This window comes from Canis lupus, chromosome 1 (genome assembly GCF_011100685.1).
Source record: "Canis lupus familiaris isolate Mischka breed German Shepherd chromosome 1, alternate assembly UU_Cfam_GSD_1.0, whole genome shotgun sequence".
Classification (NCBI taxonomy): Eukaryota; Metazoa; Chordata; class Mammalia; order Carnivora; family Canidae; genus Canis; species Canis lupus.
In genome coordinates, this window is record NC_049222.1 from 103,168,114 (window position 1) to 103,195,947 (window position 27,834).

The following is a 27,834-nucleotide window of genomic DNA, read 5'->3' on the forward strand; positions in this document are numbered from 1 at the left end:
CGGCCTTCGTCATCTCCCCTGGAGGGCGCCCTACCTGGGAAGGTGTGCCATCTTAGGGGGTCTGGGGTGCCCAAGCTTGAACATGAACGCACTGCTCTCAAATCCAGAGCCACCGTTGCTCACCTAAGCAGTCTCTCCTGACAGGGAGGGTGGTGGGCCGCCCTCCTTCCTTCCGGTTCACTCATCCACCCCTGCTTCTCCGTTTGAAGAACCCTCAAATTTAGCACTCAGGCAGCCTGCCCTGAGGCAGAAGCCACGTTATTTCCCAGCATCCCATGCGGAGGTGCATTATGTGACCTCAGCTCAGCCAATTAAAGCTCAGCGCAGGCTTCTGGGCAGTGGTGGTGGGAGCCTGGGCACCGAGGGTGTGTGTGTGCCAGGAGCTTGGGCCTCCTTTCGACCAACTGCAAAGCACCACACCATCTCCAGCTGTCTCAGAGATTAGGGTGGTAAGACACGCCTCAGCTCCTTTCATGAATTCCTTGTCAGTTAGCTGAAAGTGGTTTCATCATTTGCAGCCGCTGCTGATCTTCAGACGAGGAATCAGCCCAGGGTGGTTGAACTGCGGGCAAAAGTTAACAAACCTATGTTTCAGGTAAAGCTGTGCGCCTCCTCCCGTATTCTGGTTTCCTAGCTGCATTTGATGTGGATGAATTCTTCTCATGTGTAATTTACTTGTACTCCAGGGATTTGGGAGGGACCAGTTATTTTCACCCTTCTTCCCAAATTCAGCATAAATCAAGAGGTAGGTACAGGATTTGAGAATTGAAGATAAAGTATCACCTTTATTACCATTAGCGATCAGAAGAAATGGCTTTAGTCTTGCATTAGACAGGGTTACCTCTCCCGTCACAGGCAGCACTGGATACACACAGGCCTTCCTCTGGGTGCAGCAGGCCAGACCCTGGGTAGGCTGGCTATGAGAGGGGGAGCTGGGGTGAGCCACGATGCCCATCCAACCTGGCACATTGTTCCTCAGCCCCTGGAAGGGGTGGAGAGGCCAGAAGACACACTAAATGGTTGAAGTTCCTTTACATGGAAATGTGGACAATGGGGAATGGGTGTTCCCACCAGACACTTTAAGAAGTCCCTTCCAATTTTTTTTTAAATTTTATTTATTCATGAGAGACACAGACAGAGAGGCAGAGACACAGGCAGAGGGAGAAGCAGGCTCTCTGTAGGGAGCCCGATGTGGGATTCAAACCTGGGAGTCCAGGATCACGCCCTGGGCCTAAGGCAGGCACTAAACCACTGAGCCACCCAAGCGTCCCTTTTCCAATTTTTTAAAGATTTATTAGAGAGCGCGTATGTGCATACATGCACGTGCAAGTGACGGAGGGACAGAGGGAGAGAGGGAGAGAATTTCAAGCAGAGTTCCCACTGAGCACAAAACTGGCTGGGGTCAATCCCATGACCCATAAGATCATGACCTGAGCCAGAACCAAGAGTCCTACACTTACCTGAGCCACCTACGTACCCCACCCCTTCCATTTCTAATACACATACCAGTTGTTGTGCCCGAGATTGCCGAGGAGCCGACACCGATGCAAACACACGAGGGTTTATTTACAAGCTTGAGCTTGGGTCCAAGTACACCCAACACAGCAGAGCAGCGATTTGGACCCCAAGACTAAGAGGTATAGCAGCTTTATAGGGACCAGTGGCCAATGGGATATGCAGAAAGTTGCACAGTCATGGCCGATTGAATTACATTTTACCCTAAAGTATCCATTTGAACTGGCCTATCACTGAGCCGATTTCCGATTAGGGTGTGCCCTGCGGTTTGACTAGGGTGGGGCAGCGCCCTAAGCAATAAGCAGGTCAGCACAAGGCCGTTGCAGCACAAAATGGAGTCAGTCCTGCTCTGCTTGTCCAGGGGTAGGGGATTTTTGTTAAATTTCCTCGGTCCCACACAGTATGGTCAACCTGTGAGTTCTGAGAGGGTGGAGACAGGTTTCATTCCTTAGAGCCCCTGCAGCATCCAGACTGACCATGTCAATATCTCAGGTTTCACTTGGTGGTTGAATATGGCTACTCCATGACCCTCAGTTCCTGAGCTCTATGTTAAAATAATATGCAGCTGTGCAAGCATACTGGGAAAGAAGCAAAATGCTGAGTAGAAGACAAAAGAACGTGACAGAGGAAAAGACTCAAGGAAGAGAAGGAAATGCCTCACCATTGTTTCAAGCCGAGTAACAATAGGAGCTTGAGTCCATTTTAAGACAAACCCTCGGGATACCTAGGTGGCTCAGCGGTTGAGAGTCTGCCTTTAGCTAAGGGGGCGTGATTCCGGGATCCAGGATCGAGTCCTGTATTGGGCTCTCTGTGACTACTCCCTCTGCCTATATCTCTGCCTCTCTGTGTGTCTCTCATGAATAAATAAATAATAAAACCTAAAAAAAAAAAAAAAAAAAAGAACAAAACCTCAAAGATGAAAAGGTAAAATAGGCAAACTAAGGAAACAGAGGGCTGTGGTGGCTCGCTCAGGAAAATATTTGCTTCCTCCCATTCCACCTCCGGAAGAGTACTGTCCCAACCCGTGGGCTGTGGAGAGTCAATTCCTGCCCCATGACTTTGGTATTGATCATGTGACTTGCTGTGACCAACGGATGGTGGCAGGTAAGAGGCAACCTAGGCTGTGCAACGTGCTAACAGGCTTGACTCGGATGCTTCTGCCTTTCCGTATGAGATGGTGCTCTAGGTAGCCTGTGGTGCCAGAATATAAGAGACATGGTAAGAACGAGCCTTACCACCCTTTACAACGGCAGCTTCAGGCTGCGAACCTGACACATGCTGCCGAGGTGGTGACTGTCACACGGCAGTCGGTGGCTGATAACAAGGATCAAAAAACATCCCGTGCATCCCGTACCCTGGAAATAGCAAGGTCCCGGAAGAGACATGTGATAATAAGTACATACAGGTGGAAATGACAAAGATTAAAGCAACCAGAGAGAAATTAAGAGATGTGAAGGACAAATGCATAACTGGCATCCTTGAAATAGAGAACAAACAGAACAGGAAAATGTACTTAAGCATACGATTCAGTAAAGTGTCTCTGAAATAAGTGTGAGCAGGTTAAAAAAATGAAAGTTGTCAGTACACACAGTCGTCTGATCCTTACAGTGGGCTTGTAACATGGGCGGGGGGGGGGCATGAAAGCTGGGGAAACTAAGGCAACAGGAAGACAAAGCCTGGGTAAGCGCGTGCAGCACACAAGGTCGAGAACTGCGCGGGAGCGGACCGCGCAACTTCGGCTGGGGAGAAAACCTGCTATGGATTCCCCAGGAGCTGGACCCCAGCCGAAGCAGGATTATAATCTGACGAGACCGAGTAGCGAACAGATTTCCAGGAGCAAGCGGGTAGAGAAATCCTGGAGCAGAATTATCTCTGGACATTGGAACGGAGTCGTAGAGGAACACGGCGCCTGCGCATTAGGTTGTCTGGGTTTATTCGGGGAGAGAGCCTTGGCCCAAACCAGCGCAAGCGCATCTGGGGCCGTGGGCTGGTTGGGCGGGTGGGGAGCGGCCGGGCCCCCAAGCGCACGCGCACTGCCGGTCCTGGGCGCGCGGCCTCCGCGCACCAGGCGGGCGGCGGGTGGGCGGGGCTTCCTGCGTGCCCCTGCGCTAGGGGATTGTGGGATAGTGGCGGACGGAGCCGGGCGGCGGAGGCCCCAAGAAGACTGCAGAGTCCGAAAACCCAGCCGGTGCGAGGAAGGGGGCGGCCGAGGAAGTGGGCTTCGGCTTCCGACGGCCGCTGCTCAGCCCTGCGGCCTGCCGGGACTGCGGAAGGAGACGTCTTCCCTGACCGGCCTTTGCTTTCCCGCGCGGCGCTGGGCCGGGCCAGCCGGGGTGACTTCCCCGCCGAGGGCCTCCGCCGGCCTAGAGACCGCGCTGACCTCCCCGCGACCCCCGGCTGCCGGCGGGCCCCGGACCCCCGCGTCTGTCCGCTCGCAGCCACCCCGCGGCTCGGCGCGCCAGGACCCTCCCGCCCCGAGGCCCGAAGGCGCGTGCGCGAGTCCCCGCCGCCGCCCCCCGCCCCCTCAAACCGGGCTCCACAGCAGGGGCCCGAGCCGCTGGCGGCGGGGCGGGGGGGGCGCCCGGATGAGCCCCGAGTGCGAGGAGCCGCCGCCCCCCAGCGCAGGTGAGCGGCCCCGGCTGGGGGAGGATTCCCGCCCACGCCTGCTCCCCTTGCCTCCCGGACAACCTCCTCCCGCCCCTAGTTCCTAGACTCCCCGCCGCAGCCCCTCCCCAGTCTCCTCTCGTCCAACTTCCCCTCCGCGGACCGAGCCCCTCCATCCCCGTCCTGGGACGGGTCCGCCGTTTCCTCCTGCCACCCCCCCGCCCCGGAGCTCCCATCCCCGGCGTGGCGTGTGCGGGGGTCTTGGGGAGCGGCCCCGTCGCCGTGGGGGTAGGCGGCGGGGGAGGGAGGGCACAAAGTCCCCGCCCGACGGTCACAATTAGCGGTGTTGTGATGGAGATGGCTTAGGGCGTGCGGGCGGCAGAGGGGGCGCCGGGGGGACTGGCTCGGCGGAGGCGCTTTCTGTCCGCGAGGGATAGTGCCGGCTTGACAGATGGAGAGTGGGAGGAAGGGCCTTCCGGGTGGGAGGAACAGCACGTGCAAGTCTGTGAAGGTGGGGCTCTGGGGCTGGTCTGCGGGCGGACGTTGGGGGCGGCGGAGGACCCCTTCTCGGTGGACTTCCTGCTCAGGGTCTCCCTGGCTCCTTCACACCTCTTTGCGGCCGGAGGCCAGACAGCACATGAACCCCAGCCCTAGAGGCAGGATGTTTCTGGAAAGGGAGATGAATCAGGTGTGGTGCGGAGTTCTGAGTTGTAAAGAAACTTGAGCGAGTTGTAAGGCGGTGTTGAGGGTAGTGCTCTTCCTCTCCAGTGGCTCAGGGGACTCACTAGGCTGTAGAAGGTACAGGAAGGGCTCCAGGACCATTACTAGGTTTGGGGTTACCTATTGCAGCGGTCCTCAGGGGGGCTGTGTCCCCTAGGGGACATTTGGCAATGGCAGAAAACAGCAGTTGTTACATGACAGGGTACTCCAGGTACCCGGTGGGTAGGGGCCAGGGATGCTGCTGCCATGGCACAGTGCACAGCTCAGGGTGGCCCCCCGCCTCCAGTATTTTCCAGCCCCAAATGTCAGTAGTGCTGCGGTGGAGAAGCCCTGCTCTCTTGCTTGGGTGTCGTAGATGGTTTGGTCTCATCTGCTCTGTTGCCACCCATGAGTGGCTGTGTGGCGTATTTTGATTTACTTTCGTGTTTTCTGTCGTTTTTGTTGGGTCATCTACTGTTTCTCTGTGTCAAAGGAGAACCTGCTGGCTTCCCCCTCACCCCCACCTCTCCACCACCAACACTTTTTCTCAGGATCTGTGGGAAATGACTTTAGCAATTCCTTTTTCCTCTCTGGACTTGAGTTTTTAATTAATTCAACACGTATTTATTTCTAGCTGTCAGCCTGGTCTTATGCAGAGGGAGGCAGGTGACAGTACAAGTGAATCCTGTCACAGAGCGCTCAGATGCTGTCACAGGGTGACCACGGAAGCTGTGGAAGCGTGGAGCAGGCCCCTAACACAGTCAGGGGAGGCTTCCTGGAGGAAGTGGTGTCTGTGCTGAAGCCTGAAGGACCCAGGAGGAGCTAGTCAGGCTCAAAGAGCTGGAGGGGAGGCAAAGGGAGCAGCCAGCCAGGGCAGAGGCGAGGGTGCCTATGAGCAGTCAGGTGTGGAGGGAGTGTTGAGCGCCATGCGGGTTGCAGCAAGAGATGAGGTGAGAGACCTGGGAGTTCTGGTGAGAGAGGCCTTCCTGGCATTCCTGGCTCACCAGCGCTCTGGGGCAGGCTCAGCACATGGGGGGTGAGGACACGCCCTCCTTTCCAGGCCAAAGCATGGTTTTCTCTTTGAACACTGTTTTATAGGTCTTCCTGAGGGAGGTGTGGTCCTACAGTCACCATGAGGTGTCTCCCAAGTGAGAAGACTGAGGCTCAGTGCTGGTGGGACCCCAAGCTGATCCAAGGCCACAGGGATTAAATTTGGAGAGGCAGGATTGGAACCCAGGCTCTTCTGATTTTGGATTAGCCTAGAACAGCAAGTCTGCTCCTCTATGTTCCAGAGTCTGTTAGTTCCTTCCTTTCCTCCTTGGAACCCATAACTGATCCAGGAGATGGTCCTAAGTGTGAGCTTTCCGGTCCCTCGGTCCTGGGCCTGGGGTCTGTAGTGTCTGTGTTTCCTAATTAGTCCCTCCCCAAGGGTGGACTAGAACAGCCACCTCCCCTGGGAGAGAGTGCTTTGGGATCTCCTCTAACTGGGGACCCTTCCCAGGCTTTTCCAAGCCATGGGAAAGTCCCAGCTCATCATCCACTGTGGGTCTGGCCTCAGTGGTCCCTTGTCCTTAACGGATATCTTGCTGCCTCCCTGGCTAGGTGTGTGCTGGGTTCTGCAGCCAGCACACACGTTGGGTCCCCAGAGGCCATGAGGTTGCCGTTACTGTTACCCCGTCCTTAGAATGGCAGTCCTCGGGATCCCTGGGTGGCGCAGTGGTTTGGCGCCTGCCTTTGGCCCAGGGCGCGATCCTGGAGACCCAGGATCGAGTCCCACGTCGGGCTCCCGGTGCATGGAGCCTGCTTCTCCCTCTGCCTGTGTCTCTGCCTTTCTCTCTCTCTGTAACTATCATAAATAAATAAAAATTAAAAAAAAAAAAAAAAAAAAAGAATGGCAGTCCTCTACCCCTTTCCAGATTTGGAGAGCTGATGGTTGGGATGAATTGAAGGAGGTGGTCTCCCCATCCTTGGGCCTGCTGAGCCCTGCAAGGGACTGGGGCTGGCGTTTTGGTAGTGTTTTTTTTTTTTTTTTTTTTTTAACACTTTATGTATTTTATTCATGAGAAACACACAGAAAGAGGCAGAGACATAGGCAGAGGGAGAAGCAGGCTCCCTGTGGGGAGCCCAGTGGGGGACTCAGTCCCAGGACCCTGGGATCATGACCTGAGCCAAAGGCAGATGCTCAATCACTGAACCACCCAGGTGCCCTTGGTAGTGGGTTCTGTCCCCTTGTAGGTTCACCTAGCCTGGGTCTCTCTTACAGCAGCCTGTGGGCCTGTGATAGCTGAGGTGGCAGCTCAGGTGGCCACCCTGGAGGCCCTCCCAGAGGCCTCTGCACCCTTGACCTCCACTTCTGGGTGCTTTGGGGCCAGGGCAGGCGAGGAAGGGGTGGAAGATGAAGGCTCTGCCTAAAGGCTCCCTGGCAGGCAGAGCAGTGTCTGGATAGACCTAGATTATGAGGCGGCAGCGGCACCGTGGGGATAGCACTCTGGGTGCTGTAGCCAGGCCCTTTCGGAGCCCGGGCAAGGGCTGGCATACTCTTGAGAGGGCAGCTGGTGTCAGAGCCTAAGAGCGATCCAGTAGAGCAAGAAACCCGAGGTGATGGTGCCAGGCTGGCAGAGGGAAAGGTGGTTCTCGTGTTTAATGGCTTCCTTTCTTGCTTACGGTTTCCCCTTCTTCCGTTTGCAACCAGAGTCATGGTTTTCAAACTGACACTGAGAGCCACTGCTAGTCACTTCCGCTTTCTTGAAGGTTGCTAAAAGTTGCATGAGGTGGGGGTGGGGGTGTGTGTGGTGCCTGCCAGAGTGTTTGAATGACCTGGGTTGCCCAGCAGTCTTTCTTTGGGTTCTGTGTTTAGAGTTGTCACTCCTGGGTGAGTGGCCAGCTCCTTCCCTTCTGCTAGGAGTGTCAGGGCTTCCATGTGGCCAGGGGTACCCAGGAAGGGCCCTGCACCTGTGGAGCACCTGCCTTAGCTAGCTGTCCCAACAGCGTGGCCCCATTTCACAGACGAGGATGCCAAGTGCCTGGCCCAGGTTCACCCCGTTAGAGAGTGTGAATGGAGCCTCCCTCTCTTGTCCATCAGACTCCTGGGGCTTCCAGCAAGTTATACCTGGGAAGATGGGGTTGGCCATGAACTCTTAGCTGCCATATCTGCAGCTCTGTTTTGTGTATGGCTTGTGAAGGGATGTTTGTACGGTACCCGGCACCACTTGCTTGCATCTGATCCTTGCAACTTTCTCTGATTTTTGGAGGAGCGACCTGAGGGAGAGTGTGAGGGGCCACCTGGGTCTTAGGCCCCTAGGGCCTGTACCTGCACCACCCAGCACCCTCTTGTCTTATCATGGGTGGCCTCACCCATTCCCACCCCATAACAGTTCTCTGGAAAGGCTGCGTGGGGAAGGAAGCCCTGTCTGCCAGCCCAAGTGGACCATCTGAGGGGGGGTTGGGGTGGTTCCCATAGCCCGTGCCCTCTTAAGTAGGTGCTTCAGAAGTGGGCACGGCTCCACTTTGAGAATTTTCAACTGTAGTGAGGAGAGCAGGGCAGGCAGAGTTCTGGTTCTTCGTCTCGGCCACAGTGTCCCGTCTGTCAAATGGGAACCATGGCCAAGCTTCACCTCCTTGTATTGGTGCCGAGATGGGGTGGGTGCCCATGCGGCTACACAGGTTTTCAGGAGACGGGGGCTAGGCCCTATCCCTACCCTGCCCCTTTGGGGACATTGACAGTTGGGAAGGGGAACCTGGGCAGGCTTTCTGTGCCTCAGCTCTTCTGGCAGCTGCTATCTTGTCAGCTCCGGGTGACTTGGACTTGGAGCAGGGTCTGAGCCGGCTCTGTCACCGCAGCCTTGGGCAACTCTGGTTTTGTTTTTGCTAATAGTTTTTGTTGAGATGTAATTCATACGTTGTGTGATTCATCTATTTAAAGTGCACAAGTCAGTGGTTTCTGGTGTATTCAGAACCGTGCAGCCATCATTGTAGTGGGGTTTTGTCACTGAGGTATAATTGACAAAATTGCGTACAATTTCAGAACTTTCAGGACTGGTGTTTTTTTTTTTTTTGAAACATACTTTTTCCAGAAGAAAGTCCCATACTTGTTAGCAGGCACTCCCTGCCCCCATCCCCAGTCTCTCCCAGCTCCTTTTGTCCACCTCTTCCAGACATTTCACATAAATGGAGCCCTACAACACGTGGTCCTTGGTGACTGGCTTCATTCACTCTGTATGTAGCCTTTGAACTCTCTGGTCTCCTCATCAGGCATGAGAGTGTCTGGTGTGGGAAGAGATTGTGTGCTCACCCCATGGAGCTGTTTGCCGCTCGAGGTGGTTCTGGTCCTGGCTTTGCCAGCTCAGGAAGCATGCCCACGCTGCCCACCAGTGCCTTGGGGCTGGGGAGGCCCCTTGCTGGCCTTAGTTTCCTCACCTTTGATGCTGCCCCGTCGTGGCCTTGTCATCAAATGAGGGAGGACATCCATCAGGTATGGAAAGGTTCCTTTGGAAGATCAGGATCTGGGAAAGGGGAAGGAATTGCCAATGTGCCCAGGAAGGTTGCTGGGCAAGAACTGCATACCAGGGTCTGTGCTAAGTGCTGTCCCGGGCACTCCTGGCTGCCCAGTAAGGAGGGTTCTGCTGGGTGGACCATCATCTGGTCCAGGCGTGTGTACTGTGTGATGGAGTACTCATCTTGCAGGTCAGGGTGCATGTCCTGAGCTGGTGGATAGAGGTGGGGCCAGAGGACTGCTTCAGCCCCTCTGGGGGTAGGTGCTTGGTAGGAGACCCCAAGGATAAGGAGGAGCCAGTTCCTGGGATGTCCCAGGCAGGCGAGGCAGCAAGAGCAAAGTTGGCTAAGAAGAGCCCAGGTTTGGTGTGTTCTGCAAACAGAAAGGCCAGTGTGTCCAGTGTAGATGAGGAACGGCCAGGTCAGGATTTAGAGGTATTTGAGTAGAGGAAGCCCTGGGTGCCTGAGCACAGACCATATGTGGTCAGGTTCCATTTCCGCCAGCTCTGTCTGCGTGCCTATGGAGTGTTACGCGGAGAGACACAGGGCAGGTCTGGAGAGGTGATGGCCTGGTCGGAGAAAGGGTCATGCAAATTGAGAGAAGCCCCTCGATTTCTGGTTCAGCTCCCCCCTCCAGTGGCTGAGTGATGGGCAGGTGTGCTGGTGCAGCAGGGCTGTGAGGAGCCCAGGTCGAGCCTTCCTCTCTGAATTTAGAGGTGTCTGCTCACTGAGGAGGACCAGGAAGGACCTGGCCTTCAGCTACGTGGAGGTGTTGGCAGGTCAGAGCCTGGGGGAGGATGGCCAGAGCCAGGGCCCAGAGCCCTGCACAAACTGGGGCCTGCGCCTGTCCATTCTCTGTGTTTATGGTGGGACCTGACGCCCTGACACTTTACTTTCCAGGGGCCTGGGTGGGCAGTTGCTGTGGTGTGCCTCAGTTTCCTCACCCATAAAATAGAGCCCTCAGCACCTTTCTTTGGGGTGGCTGTGAGAGTAGGTTGAGATTAGACAATCCTGAGAGCACTGTCAGCACCACAGCCAGTGTGGTTTGTTGATGTCACCAGCATGGTGCCAGGAGGCCTAGATGTCCGGCCTGGTGGTGGGGTGGTAATGTCACGCAGGGAGCTCCTCAGGAGAGCCAAAGGCTGAGGGAGGCATGCCCCACAGTGGCAGTCACAGGTCGACTTATGAGGAGCCTGGCTGTAGCTTGCTTGGGGGTGGGGTTCTGAGTGGTTGGGCAGGTGTGGGGCAGGTGGGAGAGAGCCAGGTGTGCAGACTGGGCAGTAGGCAAGCATATGACAGGAGCTAGAGGTCCCAGGTAGAGGCTGGGCTTGGCCAGAGCAGCGCTGGAAGGCTGGTGGGGCCTGTGGGGTCTCGAATGTGGAGGCCCAAGAATCCCTTTTGGGCTTCTGGCCAGGAGTGAACATCAGGCACTCAAGTTTGTGTTTCAGAAAAGTGGCCAACGTGGGGTGAAGGATGTAGGGCTAAGGGGCGAGTTGGTGTGTGCTGTAGGACAGGGCCTGGAGGCCGGTAAGGATGCCCTCGCCACCCCAGCTGGGGCCTGGCGTCCGCTGCTGTCTTCCATGATCGTCTGTCTTCCACTCCACCTGTAGTCATCTTGGGCCAAAATCCCAGGTATTGCAGATTTAAAGCCACTTATTCTGGTCACGGAGGGTGGGGAGCATGCTGGGGGGTGAGTGGTCTCCTGTGGAGGCCGGAAAGGAGGGCTGGGTGCTGGGGGCCGTCTCTTGAGGGGACACGGCCCCCAGCACCCAGGCTCAGAAGGCCAGTCCTGCTTGAGGCCACATGTGCCCCCACTCTGCCCTGGCTTGAAGCCCTGGCTGCTTTGAGAGTTGAGTCAGAGCTGCTTTCTGCTTTGGGCTGGTGCTCCATCTGTGGCTGATAGGTTTTCCGTGGTCAAGGTGGTAATGGGGCAGAGAAGGTGAGGGTGAGCACATAGGAGGGGGACCAGCCTCTGTGGGTCTGAGAGGGGCCTCTGCCTCAGGTGGTCTTCACAAAGCAGGTGATACATGGAGCTGTGGTTGGCGCCTGTGTGGTGGCCGGGGAGCCCCCACCTTCCCTTGCAGAGGGGTGGCGACAGCCCCTCAGAGGGGGATGTGGGTGCTCTACGCAGTGGACAGAGTGGGGAATACAGGGCCTGGGAGCCTGACGGCAAGTACAGGGCAGGCCTACCAGGTGATCAGACTGGGAGCCTGTAGGTGTCTTCAGAGGAGCAGCTGAGTGTGTGCGCATCGGGGGCTCAGACCCACTTGGCGCCTAGTGAGTGCTCCTGGCATGGTGCTCCTGATGGCAGCTAGCTACCTGTGCTGGGGTGGGTCAGGGTGGCACTACAGCCGGGCACACAGGGTCTCGGTGCTGGTGGGGATGAAGGGCGCCATCCTTCAGGTGGTGGGAGACAGCCTTGTCCTCCTCCCCACTGAGTCAGTGACTCTATCCTGTTCCTTTGGGCCCCAATCAGTGGCTCTTCTGAAAGACCCCCCTCCCCCACTTTTCCTCTTCCTTGTCTGGCCACTGGGTGGTGGTGGGGGGGTTGGGTGTGTTTGTGTGTGTGTATGTAGCATCCAGGCAACAGCCACAGCCTGGGGACATCTCAGACTTCCCTCTGCCACTGCCCCACACCCTGCACGTGGCATGGTGATTTGCTGGGCTGGCTGGCAGCTGCGTACTGGCCATTTGAATTTGCTCAGTAAATAGAGTGAAGTGAGTCCAGTGCCAGAGGTTTCAGTATTCCACTGGACTATTCCACAGTTCCACCCCTGGGGGTCCCTGCCCAGATGTGGGACGGAGGACACAGGCCCTGGAGGGGACAGGATCCCCATGGCTCCGTGTGCAGCCTTAGGGGTCTCCTTGTGGGCCTGGTGTATGCCATGCCTCTTGCCCCCCACCCAAGACTTAACCGGGACCTGGGGGCCAAGAGGTGGTCAGGGTGATTGGCCTCTGGTATGAAGTGACCTCCTCGCAAGCTTTCGCGGTCATCTGGGTGATGGGTGACCAAGGTGGAGGAGGGAGTAGGGCAGTCCCAGCACAGCCTGCTGTGTGACAGACCCCTGCCCTCAGGGCGCCATGTTTTGGAAGTTTGACTTACACACGAGCTCACACCTCGACACGCTGCTGGAGCGGGAGGACCTGAGCCTGCTTGAGCTACTGGACGAGGAGGACGTGCTACAGGAGTGCAAGGTCGTCAACCGCAAGTTACTGGACTTCTTGTTGCAGCCACCGCACTTGCAGGCCATGGTGGCCTGGGTCACCCAGGAGCCGCCAGCCAGTGGCGAGGAGCGACTGCGCTACAAGTGAGCCCTTGCCCGCTCTGTCCCCCTACCGCTGCCCCAACTTGTTGGTACTGCCACCTCCGATGTGGGGTGTTGGGCCCCGTGCAGGTAGGGGACACAGAGGTGAGGGTTGAAGTTAGATTTTAGAGAAGGTCACCTGGCCAGTTTGATGGGCCTGGCCAGACTAGAAGGGATTGGAGTCTGGGAGGAGGTGAGGGTGGGGCCCAAGCTCAGGAGGTGGGCTGGAGCCTCAGGGGCAGTGGGAGCCACGAGTGGGTTCTATAAGGAGGGCATGGAGGGTGGTGGCGAGGAGGACCCAGCCAGCTTCCCTGGCATTTTCCCCCCTCTCCCCAGGTACCCCAGTGTGGCCTGTGAGATCCTGACCTCAGATGTGCCCCAGATCAATGATGCGCTGGGTGCTGACGAGTCCCTCCTGAACCGGCTCTATGGCTTCCTACAGAGCAGCGGCAGCCTCAACCCACTGTTGGCCAGCTTCTTCAGCAAGGTCATGGGCATCCTCATTAACCGCAAGACAGACCAGGTACCGTTGCCAACCTGGGGTGAGGGCGGGGAGGCGGGTGGGCGCGCTGGTGGGCACAGGCCCTGGTCCTGCCATGTGACATGTGCTGTCCCTCCTGTCCCCAGCTTGTGTCCTTCCTGCGGAAGAAGGATGACTTCGTTGACCTGCTGCTACAGCACATTGGCACCTCAGCCATCATGGACCTCCTGCTGCGTCTCCTCACCTGCGTGGAGCGGCCACAGCTGAGGCAGGATGTGGTCAACGTGAGTGTGGGGGCTTGGGGAGGGGGGTGGGGACTGGGGGAGGGAGGGGGCAGTGAGCAGAGGCCCACCTTCTCACCCCCAGTGGCTCAACGAGGAGAAGATTGTGCAGCGGCTCATAGAACAGATCCACCCGTCGAAGGATGACAATGTGAGTGTCCTCTCCTCGCCTGCTGTCACACCTGTGGCCCGGTCTCTTCCCCTCACATCTGCTCCTCACGCCAGCCTCGCCCCGTCCTCCCTTCCTAAAAGGTGAACTGAGGAGATGCTGTGTGGGTGCTGGCCCTTGCAGCCGCTCACTGACAGGGCACCTGCTGTAAGTAGCAAAGGGGTGCTGCCCACAGGGAACGTGTCTCTTGAGCCAGGAGCTTGGCCCAGCGTCTCTTGACAGGTCAGAGGTCTGGCCAGCAGCTTCAGGCTCCACCCCCTCAATGCCAGCTTTTCTAGGGGACCCTTCCCCACTCCCCTGCTGACTGTGATCTGGCAGGTTTTCATGTCTCTTGTGCCTTGGTACATCTTGCTAGTCCTTCAGAGAATCCATTCAGAGGCCCCACATCCTCACTGCAGCGCAGGGGCCCTCGCCTTATCTTCCCGTGCTGCTGGCTTACAGAACAGAGGTCCACAGGTGTGGGTCCCAGGCAGACCCATTGCCTGTCCCAGGCAGGCCCCCAGGGGCAGAGGGATCAGGGGCCCTGGGAGGGGCTCTGAAGTGTGGCCCATGGCCTGGAGGGTTCTGGGGTCTGTGCAGGTGGGCCCTGGTAGCTGCGTATAGGGTTAGACTTGGGAGTTCTGCTCATGGTTCTTTTCTGTTTTTTTCCTGTAACATCTTCACCGAAGGTAGAGGGTTATGTACCATATGGGTCACATGTTTAAAATAAAGAACCTAGAGCAGCATTTAATGTGTTCACAAAATTGTCTGGTTATCACCTTGTGGATCTGGGAATAATTTTTCCTTACTCCACGAAGGAAAGCCTGTGCTCCTTAGCTGCCCCTTCCCCTCATGGGCCCACCACTCCCAGGGTGCATTTTGCCTTGGGGTTTGCCTCTGCTGGACTTGTTATTGTGAATGCAATCACATGGTGCCTGGTCTTGCTGTGTGGCCCCTGCGTCAGCACCGGGTGTTCCGTGTGTATCCATGCAGTGGAGTGCTGGTGCATGGACGAGTCACAGTAGCTTGTGTGCTCACCAGTTGGTAGACCTCGTGGTTGTTCCCTCCTTTGGCTACAGCAAATGGTGTGGAAACTTTCCTGGTTTCCCAGGTTCTCACCGTCTTCTTTCCTGATATTTGATGCCTTGTGTTCCTTGCCTTGGCACTTGTGTCTCCCTGTCTGTGTGATCCTCCACTCCTCTTCCTAAGGGTGGGGCGGTCAGCTCCAGGACATGAAGGGCACAGGTGCTGGGCTGGCATCCTCAGCTCTCTCTTTGCCTCCCCAGCAACATTCCAATGCATCCCAATCCCTGTGCGACATCATCCGCCTGAGCCGGGAGCAGATGATCCAGGTCCAAGACAGCCTAGAGCCCGACCAGCTGTTGACCACCCTGGAGAAGTGGGTTTGTGGTTCCAAGGCCTAGGGCGGGAAGATGTCCGGGGCCCTTCACCATGACCCCCACCCCGACCCCACCCTCATCCCCTGTCCCGACCCCTGCTCCAGGCAGGAGACGATTGAACAGCTCCTGAGCAACATGCTGGAGGGAGAGCAGAGCCAGTCTGTCATTGTGAGCGGGATCCAGGTGCTCCTGACCCTGCTGGAACCCCGAAGGCCAAGGTGAGGGGGCCCTGCCTCCCCAGGCAGCTATTGCCATCCCCCAGAGACCCTCTCCTTCTTTTTAGGGGTGAAGGTGTGGGGACTTGTCATCTACAAGCAGCATCCCCTTCTTGGTGGCCACTTAGGGTCTTTTTTTAAAGAATCTGGTTTTTTTTTTTTTTTTTTTTTTTTTTTTTTTTGTATTTTTAAAATATTTTATTTATTTATGAGAGAGAGAGAGAGGGGCAGAGACACAAGTAGAGGGAGAAGCAGGCTGTCCGCAGGAGCCCGATGTCCGATGTGGGACTCAATCCTGGACTCTGGGATCACACCCCAAGTCGGGCAGACGCTCAACCGCTGGGCCACCCAGGCATCCCACCACTTAGGGTCTTGGGAGAGGAGTTCTCAGTTCCTGTCTGAGGCCATGTAAACCACCTGTAGCTTTGAGCTGACTGGCCGAGTCCAGGGCCCTATAGGCCCATGATCCCTGGGCATCCCCCCCCCTCCCCCCGTGCACGCTGTACTTCCACAGGAAGCAGCTTGTCTCTCCCTTCCACATGTGCCATACATATGCATATGCGTGCACACAGGCCCTGCATCCTGTCCCCCCTGCAGGTCCGAGTCTGTGACCGTGAACAACTTCTTTAGCAGTGTGGATGGGCAGCTGGAGCTTCTGGCCCAGGCGACCCTGGATAGCAGCATGTCCAGTGTGGGCGCCCTGCACGCCCTGCGCCCACGGCTCAGCCGTTTCCACCAGCTTCTGCTTGAGCCCCCTGAGGTAGGCTGGGAGTCCAAGGATGTAGGGTGGCAGGGAGGGCAGCCCCACGGTTCTAGGTGGCACTGAGCCTCCCATGTGCCTGTAGCTGGAGCCACTGCGTACTACCTGGGGCAACCTGGCCCCGCCTCTGGGCAATACTCGGCTGCATGTGGTCAAGCTGCTGGCCAGCGCTCTGAGCGCCAACGACCCAGCCCTGACGCAGGAGCTCCTGGCACTGGATGTGCCCAACACCATGCTGGTGCGGAGAAGGGGGTGGGGTGGGGTGGGGTGGGGTGGAGGGCCCGGGCAGGGTGGGGAAGGGCGGGATGGGGATGAGGGGGTGGAGGGGGCCCTGGGCAGGGGTGGATGAGGGGCCTTTCCATGCCAGCCTCCACTGCCCGCCCCCCAGGACCTCTTCTTCCACTACATGTTCAACAACTTCCTGCATGCCCAAGTGGAGTTCTGTGTGAGTGCCATGCTCAGTGCTGGGCCTCCTTCCGACAGCAGCCTTGAGATGCCTGTCCCAAATCCCGTTGTGAAACATGTAAGCTGGGGTTCCCGGGTACCCCACTCTGTTCCTGTGGGTCACCCACTGTATCCCTCTGCCTTCTCTAGGTGGCCTCACATGCTGGGGGCCAGGGGCTCAGCCTTGTCCTTAGGTCTGTCTGGGAGAAATGGAGGATGATGTGCAGGCGGGTGCAGACGGGAGCCCTCAGGGGGCAGCAGTGTCCTCTGGGGTGACAGATGCTACTCTAGGGGAGGTACTTCCTGGGTTATAGCCTAGGGCCTTGGACATGGCCCCCACCCCCCCTCCCACTCCTCTGTAAATCCCCCTGGGTGCTGGGAGGGGCACGTCCTGGCCCTGCCCCCATGTCCCCGGTGCCCCCACTGTCTCCACTGCCCTCACAGCTCCTGCAGCAGTGCCGCCTGGTGGAGCGCATCCTGACATCCTGGGAAGAGAACGACCTTGTGCAGTGAGCGGCCCCTGGACTTCTTGCCCTTGGGGAGGGCGGGGCGGGGGCGCATGGGCCCATGTCCAGCTGCGGCCTCCGATCTTGCCCAGGTCTACCGGGGGCCCCCGCAAAGGCTACATGGGCCACCTGACGAGACTGGCCAACGCCCTGGTGCAGAACACGGAGAAGGGGCCCAATGCTGAGCAGCTGGGGCAGCTGCTGAAGGGTGAGGGTCCGGGAGGGTGTCGCCCCAGGGCTGGGGGCAGGGCTGCTGGCTGTAGTGGCGGGGGGCCTCACGTCCTGTCTCTTTTGCGCTGAACAGAACTGCCGGGTGAGCAGCAGGAGCGGTGGGAGGCCTTTGTGGCCGGACCCCTGGCCGAGACGAACAAGAAGAACATGGTGGACCTGGTAAGGCACCGCAGCTCTCTGCCGCGGTTCTGTTCTCCACCTGCACCTCCCTGAGGCTGCACCCTGCCATCCTGGCCCTCACCCCTTGCCTGCCCCCATGCCCCAGGTGAGCACGCACCACCTGCACTCCTCCAGCGATGATGAGGACGACCGGCTCAAGGAGTTCAACTTCCCCGAGGAGGCAGTACTGCAGCAGGTGGGCTGGGGGCCAGGGGCCTGCCCCTTTCTGCCTGGCCCCACCCATCCCTGACCACTGCTCCTCCACAGGCCTTCATGGACTTCCAGATGCAGCGCATGACCTCAGCCTTCATCGACCACTTTGGCTTCAATGATGAGGAGTTTGGGGAGCAGGAAGAAAGCGTGAAGTGAGTGTGCTCTTCTGTAGGCGAGCAGGGGTGAGAACACAGCAGGTGGGAGCACGAGTACTCGCTGGCCGTGTGGCACTTTCTGCCAGGCTTCCTGCGTCCTCCTTGGTCCCACCAGTCCTGGCACTTGGGCTCAGCATGGGGAGCGACCAGCTGGGGCTCCTCTGTCCCCTCCTTGGGGAGTCAGCTGCGTGTGTAGCTGGTGGGATGACCCCTTGATGCCAGAGCAGCCCCCAGCCCTCCACCAGGCCCTGTGCTTACAGGAGAACTTGAGCTTTCGGTGACTTCTACAGCTGCTTTGTTGAGCAATAGCAATTTAACTTGGTGTTGCAGTCATCAACTTTCTTCTTTAGTTACCAAGTTTTCTACCACAGGCATCTGTTCTTTTTGTAGTCAGAAAAAAAAAATAAGAGTTTTCTACCGTTTTGCAAATTGATGAGCAAGTTTATGGCAGCAAAGCTGGAGGGGAGCTCGGGTCGGGGTGGGAGCGAGGTTGGCCAGGAGGTGGTCTGGGAGGGAGCCCATCCTCTGTAAGGTCCCTGGAGGAAGTGCCATTGGAGTAGAAGGGGTGACTTTGAGGAAGGAGTTGGTAATGCCTTGAGGGAAAGTAGAGGGACCACTGGAGGGCGGGCAGGGGGTAGCCAAGGGGTGGGGTCCAGGGACAGGCAGGAGGAGCCTCAGCTGCCCCTTGGGGTCCCCATCTGCTTCATCCCCTGTGCGTTGGGTACATCTCGGGGGGTCTTCCTATTGTGTGTCTACCATCATCCTTGGCTCTGGGCTCGGAGTCTCTGGGGCAACTGAGACACATGCTGGTCGGTGTGGGAGCAGGATCGCCCCTGTGTGGCTCAGGGTGAAGGCACCATGATGGGCTGTGCTCAGCTGCTGGCCTTTCTCATGCCAGACAGAGGTTGCCTTGGGAACAGAGACCTGTGTGTGCTGCTCTGCCCAGCCCAGTGCCCATTGCATGGAAGGCCGGGCAGTGCTGGCCATGTGTCGGGGGCCTGGGGCCCTGGAGAAGCCCCTCCCACAGGAGGACAGACTGATTGTTCCATGGATTGTGTTGTCTTCTCCATCAGATAATTTGCAGTGTGGTTAAAAACTTGAAACTTTGGAAAGCCACGAAGCATTCTAAAATGAAAAATACATGAATATTTTTATAATTTTTATGCTGAATATGCTGCCCTACAGGGCTCATGTGGCCCCTGGACTGCCCCAGCCTGACCTGAGTGCTGGGCTCTGCAAGTTTTAGGAAGAGAGCAGGCGGTGTGAGTGCGTCTGTGCGGTGTCCGACGCTGAGGCGGCATTTGGGTGGTTGGTCCCATTTGTCCATGGAGCTTGCTGGCCATGTATTTCCTGAACTAGACAGATGAACACAGGGCAGTGGGACCCCACCCCCCCAACCCCACAGACGGATGACGGCTCTAGGGAACATGAGTCAGAGACTGTGGGAAGATTGTGTGTTCTGGTGGAGTGGAAGCCAGGTTCTCATTGGCACTTTGTGTCCGTAGTTAAAACCCATGGATTGAATTTCTGAGCATGGGTTTTGTGCTTCCATGAGGCTTTCCAAAAGAGGATGGAACAGAGGGTGCCGGGTATGCTCGGCCTCGATGGAAGACGGGGCCACCCTGCCGGTCACTTTGGGGCCTCAAGTTCAGAATCCCAGCTGCAGACAGGCGAGCTGTGTGTGTTGTGGCCTGCACTTGGTGGAGGGGTGTTCACCCACCAGCAAGCAGTGTCTGGGCACTTGGGGAGCCCGGGCTCCCCCTGGAGACGGTCAGGGTGACAACTACAGCTTGCTCGGTCATGGCCATGAAGTGGCCTCCTTCACCGTGGTGTCGTGGACTTGTGCTTCAGTTGCCTGTGGCTCCTGAACAGAGTCGGGACAGAGTTGGGAACAGACTGATGAGCCGCACATGGTTTTGGCTCGCTTCCTGACTACCGCCATGATGGGTGAAGTCCCCGCAAACACTGAACCCTCGCTCCCAGAGGAAGGGGGCGCCTCTATGTGAGGAACTCACCCTGATGGCAGCCTGAAGTCCTCACAGTGACTTGTGTGCAGGGAGATCCTATCTCTGTCTTAGGATGGAGAGGAGGAGGTTGAGATGAGAAGTGCTCTGTGGCCTGCCTAGGGCTGCCCTGCCACCACTTAGAGCTGAGGCTCTGTCCCCTGGGGGTGTCTTTGTGGAAAGGCTGAGATGGGAGGGCAGAGCATGTCTGTGTTGGACATCAGCTGCCAAGGTGCCTGTTGGGCCACTCCACAGATGACTGCAACAGGTCATGGGCATTGATTTGAAGCTACAGTTGAATTTTGGCTAGTGGGTGGATGTGCAGATGTGGGACCTTGAGCAGTGAGAGTGTGTTGAGTGGATGCGGGAGAAACCTGGCTGACCCCTTTCCTGAGGGCTGTGGTCTCACCCACCACTCCTCACTGCCCCTGTGCTTCTTTTCTAGTGCGCCTTTTGACAAGACAGCTAACATTACATTCTCCCTCAATGCTGACGACGAGAACGTGAGTGGTGCTCTATCCCTGGCTGTGGGGGGCTGCAGATAGTGCCACCCACGCCACCCACCCCACCCTCCCACCCTACACCCTGCAGCCCAATGCCAACCTGCTGGAGATATGCTACAAGGACCGCATCCAGCAATTTGATGACGAGGATGAGGATGAGGAGGAGGGCCAGGGCTCTGGGGAGTCTGATGAAGAGGATGGCGCCTGGCAGGGCAGCCAGCTGACCAGAGGAGCCCGCCGCGGCCAGCCCCCGGGTGTGCGGTGAGTTCCCCAGCAGTGGGGCTGTGCAGTCCATGAGACCTATTTTTCACCAGCTGGAGTAGAGGAGGAAAGAAAGAAGGGAATGTGTGTGTTAGGTGGGATGCCTCTCCAGCTCAGGGTAGCTCAGATGCCAAGGCAGGAGTGTACCAGCCTGTGTGGGGCTGGGAAGTCGATGAGTCCTAGACCTGCGGCCTGGCCCAGGCATGTCTCCGGTGCTCCCCTCTGCTCCTCTAGGTCAGCTCGTACTTAGAGCTTCCCACCAGCTCTGTCTCTTCTTCCTGGTAATGGGAGAGATGGGCTGAGTGTGGGTAAGCTGTGGCCAGCTCCTAGATGCCTGTGGTGCTGGCTGGCCCCACGGTCCCTGACTCGGTGGGCTTGTGCCTTGTGAACAGCATCTCAGAGCCTCTGCCCCTGTGGTCTCTGGCTTGAGGGTCTCAGTGTGCTCAGATAGTGTGCCCAAGACAGTGTGCCCAGACAGCCCCCGTGTGTCCCTAGGCTGGCACTGGCCTGACTTCCTGCACTTGTGAGGTCCACCGCCCCAGTAGCTGTGTTTGTGCCTTGCTCCATCTGCTGGGTGGCCAAGCCGATAACCCCAAGGTCATGGTTCACTCCATGTGCTCTTCTAGGAGTGTGATGGTGCTAGCTCTTGCGTTTCCCCATTCGATCCTGTTTTGAGCTCTGTTTGTGTATTGTGAGGTGGGGGTCCGGCGCCGCCTCCTGCACCTCTCGTGGGAGACACTGGGTGCACTTAGCTATCCCTGTGTGAGTTGGTTTCTGGCAACTCCGGGGCTGCTAGTCTTCATGGCAGGACCTCCCTATCTCCACGACCATTGTAGGAAGGGTTGAAAGTAGGAAGTGAGTCCTCTAGCATTGCTTTTGAAGGACTGGTGGGACTTGTAAGGTCAGCCTGTTCATTTCAACAAGGACGCTGGCTGGGTGAGAGGGCTTGCCCTGAACCTGTGGGTTACCTCACGACCTAGGAACCGTATCCCGTCATCCGGTCTGTGAGCTTGGAATGTCTTTCCGTTTACTTAGGTCTTTTTTAGAGTGTAAGTTTTGTGCTTCCTTTGTTTTTTTTGTTTTTTTTTGTTTTTTTTGAGTATTTTATGTAATTGGGATTTTGAGATTGTCCCGAGCGTGGAAATGCAGTGGACGTGTGGATGAGATGTGTCCTGCAGCTTGCGGCACTCATACACACTGTGACAATTTTTTTTTTAAATTTATTTATGATAGTCACACACACACACACAGAGAGAGAGAGAGAGAAGCAGAGACATAGGCAGAGGGAGAAGCAGGCTCCATGCACCGGGAGCCCGACGTGGGATTCGATCCCAGGTCTCCAGGATCGCGCCCTGGGCCAAAGGCAGGCGCCAAACCGCTGCGCCACCCAGGGTTCCCCCACACTGTGACAGTTTTAATGGGTTCCTTGGGGTCTTTTCTATATGGCCTGGCTATCTGCATATTGGGTTTTACTCTCTTTTCTGGTCTGGATGTTTTTCTTTTCATGTTCTCGCTTCTCTGGGCTGCAGTACGGTCCTGAACAGAGTGGGGAATAGGCATCTGTTTGCTCCTGACCCCGGGGGGACAGCTGGTCCTCCAGCACTGAGTGCGGTGTTGGTTGTGGCTTTGGGAGATGCCCCTTCTCTCCTGTTTGGCGGGTATCTTCATTTGTCTTCAACTGTGTTCACCTGTTTGCACACGGGTTCCTTTCCTGTCAGCAACTGTAAAAACAGTTCCCACCAGCTCTAGCGGGCATCTGGCGTCCTGGGAACCTCGTGATTTGTTTAGCTGTTTCGCAGTTAGTGGCCATGTAGGCCAGTCGGACTTTCCCCAGGGGCTCGGGTCGAGCATTGGTCAACACCTAGACCATAATTTTGGAGTGGCTAGATATTGTTCTCAGTCTGCCCAAGCTCCCATGTGGAGGGAGGGTGTCAGGTCGGCCCTCAGCGCCTCCGTAGGGCACTCAGGGCGCCCACCTGCCTGCCATACCTTGGGCCCTGGTAGGCCATGACCTGTCTGTCCTGTGGCTTCCCAGCCATCCACCCTCCTCCATCCCTTCTGGCAGCACAGCCGCTGACAGGTGGTTTCTGGGCAGGAGTGGGGGCAGCACAGACAGCGAGGAAGAGGAGGATGACGACGAGGAGGACGAGGACGACGGTGACGGCCGTGTGGCTGGTGGGGGCGCCGGGCCCCCCTCTTATCCTAGCCCCGGCCCCCAGCCTCCGGGTGGGTGAAGGCACAGGGTGGGATGCAATGGGGTGCCCATGGGGTGTCTGCCTCCGGTGCTCACCCCGCCCCTCCATTCCCTCCCCCCAGGCCCCAGCTGGACAGCCACCTTTGACTCAGTGCCTACAGATGCCCTGACCGGCCCCCGAGACTCTGGGGAGAAGGAGCCGAGCTCTGGGCTCTTTGCCCCACAGGGGTCCCTCAGCATACCCCGGGACCTCCCTGCCTTGAGCCTGGCCGGCCCTGTGGCCTGCACCACCCTGCAGCTCAGGTGAGGCTTCAGGCAGACGGGTACCCAGGTCCCAGTTCACTGAGGCTGGAGTGCTGACCCCCGCTGGCCCTCGGGCTGCTTTTCTTGCCCCCAGGTCTCAGGACCCCGTGTCCCCCTCAGCACCTCAGGAAGCCACAGATGGCAGCAAAGTAGCAGAGCCTTCGGGTGAGCGCTGCCGCCTAGCCCCACCTGCGCTCCCCATTGTCCCCCAGGCTGGTGCACACTTGGCACACTGGGGCGAAGTGCAAGAGTAGCATCACGCTTACTGAGCCTTGTGTTCCCTGGCCTTTCTCTTCACAGCCCCCTGCCAGTCCTTGGTCAGCATTGGGGACCTCCAGGCCACACTCAGAGGGACATGCTCCACCCCCAGCTCCTTGGACAGGTGACTGACTGGGGAGCAGCTGCTTTAGGGGGAGGCAGGTGGAGCCTGGCCCCTGGGTTGTCTCTGCGCCACTCAGGGCCTCCGGGCAGCTGAGGGTCCTGTGCTGTGCCCATACCCACATGTGGGTGCCCGGATCTCCCCAGTCAGCCCCCGGGGGCAAGATGGCTTCCAGAAGGGGATAGACAGTGTGTGGAGCCTGCGTCTCATCCAACCCTGAGCTCCTCCTGCCTGGGGTGGTTCCCAGGGGTCTCTGATAGGAGGGTCTAGCGGAATGTCAGTGATGGTAACCTTACTGATACCCAGCCCACCCCACTCTCAACAGTGCAACCAGAGACCCTGCTACCTCTGTTCCAGCCTCCGGGGCCTGCCAGCACCCCCAGACCACAGAGGGGGAGAAGAGCCCAGAGCCCTCAGGGCTCCCTCATAGCCAGAGGTGAGTGCCGTGCAGCCTCCAGGGTAGCTGGTGTCCTGTGGGGGGAGGCACTGACCTTTCTGTGTCTCTATCTCCTGACAGTGCCCAGGCCCTTGAGCCACCTCCAATGCCCAATGGCTCTGCCCCCGGAGGGCCAGCGTCCCTGGGTTCCCAGTGAGTGGCAAGGGCCATGGGTGGTAGGTGGGCTGGGGCTGCACAGGTGGGTGCTTGGGGGATAGCGGGCTTCTCATATGGGTATCTCTTGGTTCCCAGGTAACTGCCCGGTCCCGGTGGTGGCGGCTAAATCCTCTGTACTCCACATGGACCCTGCCCGAGTGGGGGCAGGGTGGGGCCCATAGTGGCCCTGTTGCCCCATCACCCTGTCCCCACCCTCTCTGCCCCCACATTCTCTCCTTTAGACTCCCAGGAGCCCGGTGCCAGGGAGACAGGCCCCTACCCACCTCCATTTGCACTGAGAAAAGAAATTATGGAGTTTTGTCTCCTAGAATAAAGAAACAGAGTTGAGTAGAGAAAAAGAAGAGAGAGAGAGAGAGAGACCTATATTATATATTATATACAGAGAGAGAGTGGGTGGATGGAGAGCCAGGAGCAGGCCCGGCCAGGCAGGGCAGCTGGTGGGACCTGCTTCCCATCCCGGTGGGGTGGGGGGTGGGGGTGCTGTGTAGGGTCCTGGGGCCGTTGCCCACTCTCCCCTCCCACCATGCCTCCAGCCTCCAGTGCAGATGTCCACACCCACACTTGGTCAGGTCCACCTCGGGGGAGGGCCCGAGTGGGGGCCGTGCCTTTGCCCAAACCCTTGCCCTGGACCCTGCACTTTGACCCTGGCTGGGAGATAAAGGACCCACCTGGCTCTGCTGGCTCTGTGGGAGCTGGCAGTCCCCATCCAGGGGGTTTCTCCGGTGACATTCCCATGGGGCCCTGATGCACTCACTGAGAGCCCCCTCTTGCACCTCCCATGGACCCCGGGGGTGGGGAGTTGGCGGGGGTCTGGCTGGGGTCCCCTTCCTATGCCCAAGGGTCTGGGGTCCAGCCCAGCTGCCAAGTGACCTTGTCCCAGCTCCCTCTCCCCAGGCTGGCGTGAGTGTGCGTGTGTTCGTGCTGAGCTTCTATTTCATATTGCAAATATAAATAAAGACAGTTTAAATTCCTGCTCAGACCATGAGTTCTGGAATCTGGAGTTGGGTGTCCTGAGCTGCCCTTGCACCCTGGCCTCGGGCTTTGAGTTCTGGGATCTGGGGTGGGGGCCTGAGCTGCCCTTGCACTCTGGCCTCTGGCCTTGAATTCTGGGATCTGGGGTCGGTGGTGGGGGCCTGAGCCGCTCTTGTACTCTGGCCTTGGCCTTGAGTTCTGGGATCTGGGGTTGGGGGTTCTGAGCTGCCCTTGCACCCTGCCGTCAGGACCCCAGGCCTTCCCTCAGCCCCTGGGTATGGCCCTCAGAGTGCAGTTTGGCTCCTGGACCTTCATGATTTGCTGAGGGTGGGGTCACTTATGCTCAGACCAGGAAAGGGTGTCCCGGGAGGAGGAGCAGAGCCCTGCCTCATCCCCACAAGCTGTTTTTGGAGTCCCTCCATGCCCCCCAGCCCTGTGTATCCCGGGTCCATACATACCTCCAGTCTTGGTGGGGGTGACATGGCTGGGCGACTTTGCAGCAGTGATGTTCTGAACCTTGTCGCATGTAGTGGAGCGGTGGGTGCCTGTGGGTGGCCAACCCATCGAGATAGGTGGGTACCCAGTAAATCCATTCCTTCTAAACCAGAAGTTGAGCACGGGCCCAGTGCACTTGCAGGTTTGCACAAAAGTCTGTTGGGATGACATGCAACTCAAGCCAGCATGGAGCGATGACTATACAACCCAGCACTTGGCATTTGATCCCTCTGGATTGTCTGTGGACAGATTCTGGGGGCCTGAGGCCAGAGCTGAGGGTAGCGTGAGGTGTGGCCCCCGGGCAGCCTTCTGGGGGACGGTGGGCAGGGACATAGGGAGTTTCCATCCTGCACCTCCAGGCAGAATGGTCCTGCCACCTAAGACCAGGGATGATGGCGCTGCCCTGCTCAGGGGACCCCAGGTGCAGGGGAGGGCATTGATGGCCACGCACCTGTGCCTCCCTTGCCCTCCTGCCACTGCCAGGCAGCCAGGGAGGAAGCCAGGTCTGGTGGGCAGGGTCAGGGTACTGTGGGGGAGGAGGGACCCCTGGGTCCCCCGTGGTTGCCTTATCAGCGGTGCCAGGTGGGGCCATCCCCAGGGCGGGGGCAGCATCTCCTCGGGCCTGTTATCGGTCCCAGAGTCCACAGGACGCTCCTCGGGTTAACGTGTAACCACACACTGTCCCCTCCACCCCCAAAGCCACCCGTGCCCACACACACGCTACTCTGGGTAGTCATAGACCGACATGGACGCCTGGGAAGAGGGTCTGCCGGGAAAGCCTTGCTTCTTAGTCCAAGTGAGATGCCGGGTGTGGGAGGGGGTTAGGCCTGGGTTCTGGGGAACCTGAGCAGCCTGTGGGAATCAGGGGGCCCTGCCCTCTCTGGAGGCTAGACATCCTGGTCCCTGAGCAGAAGCTCCCCGCAACAGACAGCATGACTCTGGTTCCTGGGTTAGGGTGCAGTGGGGCCCCACCACCTAGTCCTGGCTATTGGGGCCTGCCCCCCAGGGGCCCGGAGCTGGCTGGGCTCTAGGGACTCCATGACCCCCTTGTCTCTCAAAGCAGCCACGCCTGTGCTGGTGGTTGAGCCCCTTCTTCCTCACCTGTGCTGTCTACTTCCTCCTCTGGATCCCTGAAGACCAGGTATCCTGGGTCAGCGCCCTCGTCAAGTGCCTGCCTGTGCTGTGCCTGGCGGTGTCCCTGCAGGCTGTGCGAGGGGGCAGGGGCTACCACACACGCCTGCAGGGGGCCCTCCTGTCCTCAGCTGTGGGGGATGCCTGCCTCATCTGGCCTGAGGCCTTTCTCTATGGTGAGTGGGGCCGCACTACGGTTTCTGGACTCCACCTGGACACGAACCCCTGCTCTCACAGAGCCCTTGTTCCCCTAGGGTATCAGGAAGCAGCAGTGCCTTAGGAGGTGGGAGTGGTGTGGAGGGACAGCAAGGAGGGGCTTCAGGTGTAGCAGTCTTGAGTAGCTGGTCAAGGATGGCCTCACCAAGGAGGTAATGTCTCAAGAGTGCAGGAACCACCTGAGGAAGGATGGTCTGGGCAGAGGGACTGGCAAGTGCAAAGGCCCTGGGGTGGGACTGCTGGCAGGTCAGAACAGGTGGGTGGGGAGAGCCGAGTGGGGAGCAGAACACAGGGACAGTTGTAAGCAGAGTGAGGATGGGATGCAGTATGCTGTAAGGAGAGGAGAGCTCTGCATCATGGGGGCTGGTACCATCCCAGCAGATGGGGATGGTGTGGCCAGGGTGCATGCTGCTGCAAGGGGCAGTCCTTTCCTCAGGCTCTGAGCTGCAAGGTGGCCACGTGGGAGCAAGCAACAGGTCCTGTCTCCTCCAGGTGTGGCTGCCTTCACCATGGCCCACCTGCTCTACCTCTGGGCCTTTGGCCTCACTCCCCTGCGGCCAGGCCTCCTGCTGCCCGTCGCCCTGGTCTCCGTCCTGTATTACGGCCTCCTGCTGCTCCACCTCCCAGCCAGCATGGTCCCGGCCCTGGCGGCCTATTCCTTGGTCCTGGCCTCCATGCTGTGGCGCGGCCTGGCCAGAGGTGGGACCGTCTGCTGGGGTGCCCTGCTCTTCACGCTCTCGGATTCAGTGCTGGCCTGGGATACCTTCGTCCAGCCACTGCCCCACGCCCGCCAGGTGGTCATGACCACCTACTATGCTGCCCAGCTCCTCATCACCCTGTCAGCCTTCCAGAGCCGCAGGCTCAAGACCACCTGACTGGGGTGGCAACATCCTGGGGCTCCCAGACCGGCCCCACCACTTGACACGGTGAGAACCGTATGTGGAAATCCACGTCTGTTGCCAAGGCCCTGCCACCTTCCCTCTGTTCTGACTCTGGATTCCAGACCCTACCCCCACAGCCTCTCACCTGCCTCCACCTGCCCTCCTCTCCTCGGCCCTGATCTATTTTGTGCCCAAGTAAAGTGGACACTAAAACAGTCACATCTCTGTTATGTGGGGGAGGAGTGCTAACAATACCAGTAAATGTTATTTTTTTCT

The 27,834-nt window shown here is 58.2% G+C and overlaps 2 protein-coding genes across 10 annotated transcripts; both read left to right on the forward strand.

Annotated features, from left to right (window-relative positions):
* The first annotated feature begins 4,003 nt into the window (after window positions 1-4,003).
* On the forward strand, window positions 4,004-24,840 carry PPP6R1 (protein phosphatase 6 regulatory subunit 1). Of its 8 annotated transcripts, none has more exons than XM_038527772.1 (24): window positions 4,004-4,140; window positions 12,385-12,617; window positions 12,951-13,137; window positions 13,242-13,379; window positions 13,462-13,527; window positions 14,811-14,923; window positions 15,029-15,142; window positions 15,737-15,899; window positions 15,985-16,137; window positions 16,288-16,422; window positions 16,788-16,852; window positions 16,942-17,057; window positions 17,154-17,239; window positions 17,346-17,435; window positions 17,507-17,604; window positions 20,056-20,113; window positions 20,202-20,374; window positions 22,440-22,600; window positions 22,691-22,871; window positions 22,966-23,036; window positions 23,172-23,253; window positions 23,576-23,686; window positions 23,768-23,839; window positions 23,939-24,840. In XM_038527772.1, the coding sequence occupies exons 2-24, from the start codon at window positions 12,391-12,393 to the stop codon at window positions 23,940-23,942; spliced, it is 2,664 nt and encodes an 887-aa protein (XP_038383700.1). In that variant the 5' UTR covers window positions 4,004-4,140; window positions 12,385-12,390; the 3' UTR covers window positions 23,943-24,840. The 8 variants fall into 8 exon arrangements, with proteins under 8 accessions (XP_038383700.1, XP_038383698.1, XP_038383699.1 ...); XM_038527770.1 differs by lacking the exon at window positions 4,004-4,140 and adding an exon at window positions 4,556-4,630; XM_038527771.1 differs by lacking the exon at window positions 4,004-4,140 and adding an exon at window positions 4,742-4,807.
* A 155-nt stretch (window positions 24,841-24,995) lies between these two features.
* TMEM86B (transmembrane protein 86B) lies at window positions 24,996-27,773 on the forward strand. Of its 2 annotated transcripts, none has more exons than XM_038527887.1 (3): window positions 24,996-26,126; window positions 26,391-26,637; window positions 27,170-27,773. In XM_038527887.1, exons 1-3 carry the CDS (start codon window positions 26,076-26,078, stop codon window positions 27,550-27,552), a joined length of 681 nt encoding a protein of 226 aa, XP_038383815.1. In that variant the 5' UTR covers window positions 24,996-26,075; the 3' UTR covers window positions 27,553-27,773. The 2 variants fall into 2 exon arrangements, with proteins under 2 accessions (XP_038383815.1, XP_038383816.1); XM_038527888.1 differs by having other exon boundaries at window positions 26,394-26,637.
* The last annotated feature ends 61 nt before the right edge of the window (window positions 27,774-27,834 follow it).